The following is a 6,361-nucleotide window of genomic DNA, read 5'->3' as shown; positions in this document are numbered from 1 at the left end:
CGCCCGCGCCCCGCTGCCGCTCCAACCTTCAACAAAGCCGCGCGAGTATCGTATATATACACCTATACTATACATAAATACAAAACGCAGTATACGTAGTACGTACAACATACATTGTAGAAAATTATTATTATTATTTTATGTGCAACTTGCGCATTTACCTGAGTTTTAATTATGTTCTTTATCGTTAAGTATTATGTTACTTACATAAATTATAAATACCTACATTACAATATACCTAGACACAAATGTATTGTTTTTAAATAGCTTAGGTAGATATGGTCGAACAAACATTTAATTTTGTTCCTCTTTTTATTATTAAACTTATTAAAATCCGCATCAAATGATATGAAAGCCAAAAAATAGGTAGGTACCTACCTACCTGCCTATGTATCTAAAAACCAAATTGTATAAATAATTTATACGACATAACTAAGTTTATAGTGTACCTACCATGCCCCGTGGTTCTACCTACTTTGTGAGTTGAGTTGACACACAGAAAGCAAAGTAATATCGTTTAACACGTAGGTATATAAAGCGTATCTTTACACAGTTAATACCGCAGTGTGAGTGAGATGTAGGATAACCAAAATATTTCATAACGAAATTGCCCCTTTGAGCCCAAAGAATTTTAAATAGAAAATAATTGATCCATTGCGTATCAGAACGCTAATGGTAGGGTAAATGCTTCCCTGAACGCTTATGGTAGGGTAAATGGTTCCAGTCCTGTTTATAAAATCGTTTTATAAAACCAAAAAAAAGAATAATATAAGATATAATAATATAAAGATATTTTCGTTTTGGATTAGTGATAATTTTTTTTAAAATAGATATAGCGAGCAAACGAGCAGGCGGGTCACCTGAATATGAAATTTAAATCGTTACAACCTCTTAGCAACCTCAGCAACATCCAGTTAGTTTTTGAATTCTAACACCTGTAAACGTGTTTTGCATCTAAGTATACATGCAGAAAGTAAAAATATTTTAGCGATCTCCTACGCAATCTTACAAAGATAACATATAATATTATAAGATAAGATATTATATGTATATTATACGATGTGTTAATCAATGGATCCCGAATGTATTTAATGCATTTCTAGGGTTCTGTACTTCAAAAGAAAAAACCGACCAAGTGCGTGGCGGTCCACGCGCAGTGTAGGGTTCCGTAGTCACAATTATTATAGTTGACCTAGGTAGTGCTTTTATTTTATTTATGAAAATTGAGGATATTTTGAATTCCATGGTTTTTCACGGTTTACTCGTACAAACGGGCCCACAAAGGACGATGGAAAACAAAGTTTGCTGGGTCAGCTAGTAATACAATAAATCAATCTAAACTAAATAAAACCAGCCAAGTGCGAGTCAGGCTCGCGCAATGAGGGTTCCGTACTACAGTCGTATTTTTTCGACATTTTGCACGATAATTCAAAAAATATGATGCATAAAAATAAATAGATTTTCAAACGTGGTCTAAACCAAAGCTATACTTTCGGAGGTGTTTTTACTATCATTATATTAACCCTTATCAAAATAAAATGGTCAATTGTCTCAAGTATTTAATTTAAACCAAAATTGCCCTTTGCATCATTTCATTTAGATTAATATCTTACGAGATATCACGAAATCAAAATAATGTAGACGGCAGTCCGAGTTACGTCGCGCGTACGTCGCAGTACGTTTTTTCCGACTTTGACTAGATGGCGCCACACGAAGAATGTAATCGTGCAATGCTTTTTTTAAACCCGAGAAAACTGTTTGATTTACTTTTTAGGGTTCCGTACCTCAAAAAGAAAAACGGAACCCTTATAGGATCACTTTGTTGTCTGTCTGTCTGTCGGTCTGTCTATAAACCTACAGGGTACATCCCGTTGACCTAAAAAAAATGTATCACAATTTTATTATACCTACCCATGCCAAATTACAGATTTCTAGCACTAATAGTCTCTGAAATTAACCGAGGACGGACGGACTAGGCGAAACTATAAGGGTTCCTTGTTTACTACGGAACCCTAAAAAGAGCCCAAGTAAACTTTTTTTATTTATATGTTATGTTTTTTAACTTTATTAACCAAAATGTATGTATGAAATGTTTGTTAGACAGTACCTAGTAGGTATGCGAATTGAAAAAAATAATATTATCTTGGGGTGGTCGAAGTCACAGATCCAGTCTCCCAGTTTTCCATGTACGTTGGTGACCCTACACAGAGGAGAGTGGAGGACAAATGCGCTGGCTGTACGTACCAGCGCGCCGCGGATTCCGCATTCAGCCGTGTGGACGGTCAGCGAGCGCGCGTGTACCGGCCCCGAGCGCCACGCGCAACCTACACCAACACTGACGCCATTGAACCGCCAACTATAAATCATCATCATCCAATATGATAGGTAAGTGCTCATGACTCTCTGCTCTATTAACGTCTATGTAAATATAATGGTATATAAATTATTATATTTTTTCTAATAATTATTGTTATAATATTAACCTAGGTACTAAAACAATATTTGTGAGGGCCGTAAATTTTCCTATTTTTTTTCGCTGGTAATCAAGCAAGTTGTAATTTTTCTGTAAGTAAGTAATTAACTGTTTAGATAATAATTTCCTTAATGCCCAGATAGTGATTTTGTTTATTAACACACTGCATAATTAATTCAATATTTATTATTATCACAAACTAAATGTTTTTTATTATAATTTATAAGTAACGCTGAAACTTGAAAGTGAAATATAAATAAGTTGATAGGTATTGTACATACAACGGGCGAGGATATAACGAAAGTGGGGGCAGGGTGAGCGGGCGAGCGCGGGGCGCGGTACAGTGCGGATACGGGGTCGCTGGCCCAAACACGTGGAGGCCCACCGCGGCACTATCTGTTCGAAACCGCGGTGGGCCTCCACGTGCTGGCGGAGGACATTCACTTTGCCTCGTTCCGCGCTCCCCCCTTCCGATCCGCACCCCTATGTGGCCGTTGTATGTGCATCCTGATATTCCTGATCGCCGCATACCATCCACAACAGACATTGTACTGTGGTCGGTCGTCGCGATAATACGTCGCTTCCGAGACCTACCGCTAATTATACCTACCTATTACGATACTCGGTTACGGAAGGGACATGAACTTCTCGTCGACTACGTTTGAACTCGGCCCGTCTTATCCCACAGGTGACGAGGAACGGGAGCACCAGTGCAAGGAATGCGGACTGAGGCTTTCGACTCGGAGCGCGTTGACTGCTCACACGCGCTCGCACCGGGTCGCCGCCGACGCGCACCGCTGCGACGTGTGCCACAAGACGTTCGCGGTGCCGGCGCGCCTGGTGCGCCACTACCGCACGCACACCGGCGAGCGGCCCTTCGAGTGCGAGTACTGCCACAAGATGTTCAGCGTCAAGGAGAACCTGCAGGTGCATCGGCGGATCCACACCAAGGAGCGGCCGTACCGCTGCGGCGTGTGCGGCGCCGCCTTCGAGCACTCCGGCAAACTGCATCGTCACGCTCGGATACACACGGGGGAGCGGCCGCACGCCTGTCCGCACTGCCACAAGACGTTCATCCAGTCGGGACAACTGGTCATCCATCTCCGGACGCACACGGGGGAAAAGCCCTATCGTTGCCCCGCGCCCGGCTGCGGCAAGGGCTTCACTTGCTCGAAGCAACTGAAAGTGCACTCGCGCACGCACACCGGTGAGCGCCCCTACACCTGCGAAATATGCCTCCGAGATTTTGGATACAACCACGTTCTAAAATTGCATCGTTTCCAACATTTCGGCGAACGCTGCTATCGTTGCACGGTGTGCGACGGGACGTTCAACACGAAGAAGCAGATGGAAGCCCACATATACAAGGAGCACGGGGCGGAGACGCCCCGGCCTCCGCCGACCCCGGTGCAGTACACGGTGCCGCTGGTCGTGAGCGGCAACGTCATGTGCGACATCGTCGAGGCGGCGCTGCAGCAGCTGCCGCCCACGCCGCCGAGCTCGCCGCCGTCGCCCCCCTGCGCTGCGCCCTGCCCCTCCGCCTGCCTCCCACCGAATCCCATTCAGACCACGCCGGCGCCTCTCACGCTTCCTTCGCCGACACCGTCCCCGTCGCCACCTGCCATAAATACCTCCATGACTCTGATGACCCTCGCGCCTTCCTCTCTTCCTCCCCGAAAACGCAAGCTCATTCCTCAGATAGAGTCCGTACCAGCAGAACCGATAGTTCGTCACACATCCGTCATACAGTTCGCCCCTGCGGCCGCCGATTCCTCGTAGCAGTTACTTCGTTTATAATCAATTTAGTTCGATAAGGCTTTATTCTAATCGAAGGCTGTAAGATGACTGTATGAGTCTGTAGCGAAATAGTTTAGTGAAGCGTAGAATGGTTATGAATATTATGTTAGCATGTCGAGCTAGCAGATAGGTGAGGTATTTTTTTGTACTGCTGCAATGATTTATTGTTTTAATCTTGAAAAAAGACTTATTAGATGTTTAATGTTTGTGCTGTCAATATTAATAGAAATAAGTTTTGTATTTATGTACTATGTGTTACTATTGTGTAAGTAAAATATGTAAACCGTAAACAACTATTTTATTATTCACTCCCTTTATTCCCTGGCTTTCCTATAGGTACTAAAGTACATCTAAGGTAGGTATATTCAGTATTATATTATTATTAACGGGTTGCTCTGTGCTACAGTGAACAGTAATGTAGTTGTGGCGGTTACCACAATAGAAACTAGATGGCGCTGTTCAATCGATGACGTAGTCCCGAACAAATGTACCGCCGATAGCAATCGCACTAACGGAGTTTTCTGCAATCTGGACTATATATAGAAGTTTCAAGACATAACCGTCGGCTCAGCTGGCGCTACCGAGCACAACCAACCGCTCGGTGGGAGATCTCCCCTTTGGTACGGTCGAGCCTGCACACCGCTCCCGTACATAGTAATACAACATAGTCTATTTGTTTTTAGGGTTCCGTACCTCAAAAGGAACAAGATAAAGTTGAAAACTACAACTCGACTACGATCGTCTTAATAAACGCTGAAATATTTGTAACCGACTTCCAAAAAGGAGGTGGTTCTCAGTTTTATCTCCCGTTTTTTATTTTTTTTCGACTTTTTTTTATGTGTGGTAGGTAGAAAGAATGTCGTGGACGAGCTGGGAGACGAGTTTGGGGTGGAGAGCCTCGTAAATACTATTCTGGAAGAGAAAAAGAAGTGGGTAATAATCGAGAGATATATAGAAACCATAATGGAAAGAAAAGAGAAAGACGAAAGAGAAAGAAGATGAGTCAGACCGCGGCAGTAATGGTAGGCCAACAAGGCGGGAACGTTATTGCTTGAAGAAAGGAGGGGTTTTTAGTCGGTAGGACGTTTTTTCTGTTAGGACTGTTATTCAAGTGCCAAAAGAGCCTTGTCCCACTCTAAAAAAGGCTAGAACCCAGAGCCATAAAACCAGTTAAAATATGTAATCAATGTGGCTAATTCCGTTGTACACAATTTCTAAACTAAACTAAAATGACACGTCTAAATCTATTGCTATACCTTTCATAATGTTGCTTGCGGAAAAGGATAGCACTAGTTTTAGACCTGTTAATTTAGTTTAGTTTAGAGATTGTGTACAAGAAAATCGGCACCATGACAGATCCGCGAATGTAAAAATTTTATGCTAGGCACATAGCTCAGATATGTCCAGATTTGCAACTAGCGTGGCCCCCTAAGTCCCTCTCGCTCAAGCAGATTTTCTTGCTTGTGAAATATCATTCCTTCTACACTTCACGTTGTTTGTCAAATACTCACGTACAAATACATTTTGACAAACAAAAAAAAGGGGCCACGGTAATAAGGACAAAGCATAATCATTTTGTCACGTTCTAACAAGAGCTTAAATGCATTTAGCTTAAATGCAATGCTATCTCGCTCCAACAGTAAGTGTCACAATAGGGCTACTTCTAACAGTCCTTATTCTGAGGCATATAGGCACGAACATAGAGATACGAATCACAGGCATGAATCGAATGCTAGGTCCATAGATTATCTACTATATTACTAGAAAGCTAGGTCCATGATGATATCATCCAAGGACAGATCTTCTCTATGCTGTGGACAAATCAGACTTGTCTATGGCACTAGATATTTAAGTGTTTTCACTTTTAAGAGTTTCGCCCTATTTTAGGGCGAATTGGCTAATACCTTTTTTAGGTGCGGCCGGCCGGCTTAGGGAGTTTTTTATATTGATCTTTTTTTTTATTTAGGGTACTTTAACAAATATTTCATGTCTTTACATGAAATATATGTGACAAATATTTACATGAAATATTTGTTAAAGTACCCTAAATCAGCGTAGGTATTTCAAATATTTTATAAGATAATTTTGTGT

At 42.1% G+C, this 6,361-nt stretch overlaps 2 protein-coding genes across 2 annotated transcripts in view; both read left to right on the top strand.

Moving 5' to 3' along the window:
- The window catches only part of Maf1 (repressor of RNA polymerase III transcription Maf1), a 131,113-nt gene that overhangs the window by 99,200 nt on the left and 25,552 nt on the right, over positions 1 to 6,361 (top strand). The window lies entirely within an intron of this gene.
- LOC117983497 (Krueppel homolog 1-like) lies at positions 2,245 to 4,564 on the top strand. The gene is made up of 2 exons (XM_034970068.2): positions 2,245 to 2,385; positions 3,162 to 4,564. The coding sequence occupies exons 1-2, from the start codon at positions 2,379 to 2,381 to the stop codon at positions 4,250 to 4,252; spliced, it is 1,098 nt and encodes a 365-aa protein (XP_034825959.1). The 5' UTR covers positions 2,245 to 2,378; the 3' UTR covers positions 4,253 to 4,564.

This window comes from Maniola hyperantus, chromosome 1 (assembly GCF_902806685.2).
Source record: "Maniola hyperantus chromosome 1, iAphHyp1.2, whole genome shotgun sequence".
Classification (NCBI taxonomy): Eukaryota; Metazoa; Arthropoda; class Insecta; order Lepidoptera; family Nymphalidae; genus Maniola; species Maniola hyperantus.
This window is presented reverse-complemented; position numbering and strand designations above follow the sequence as displayed.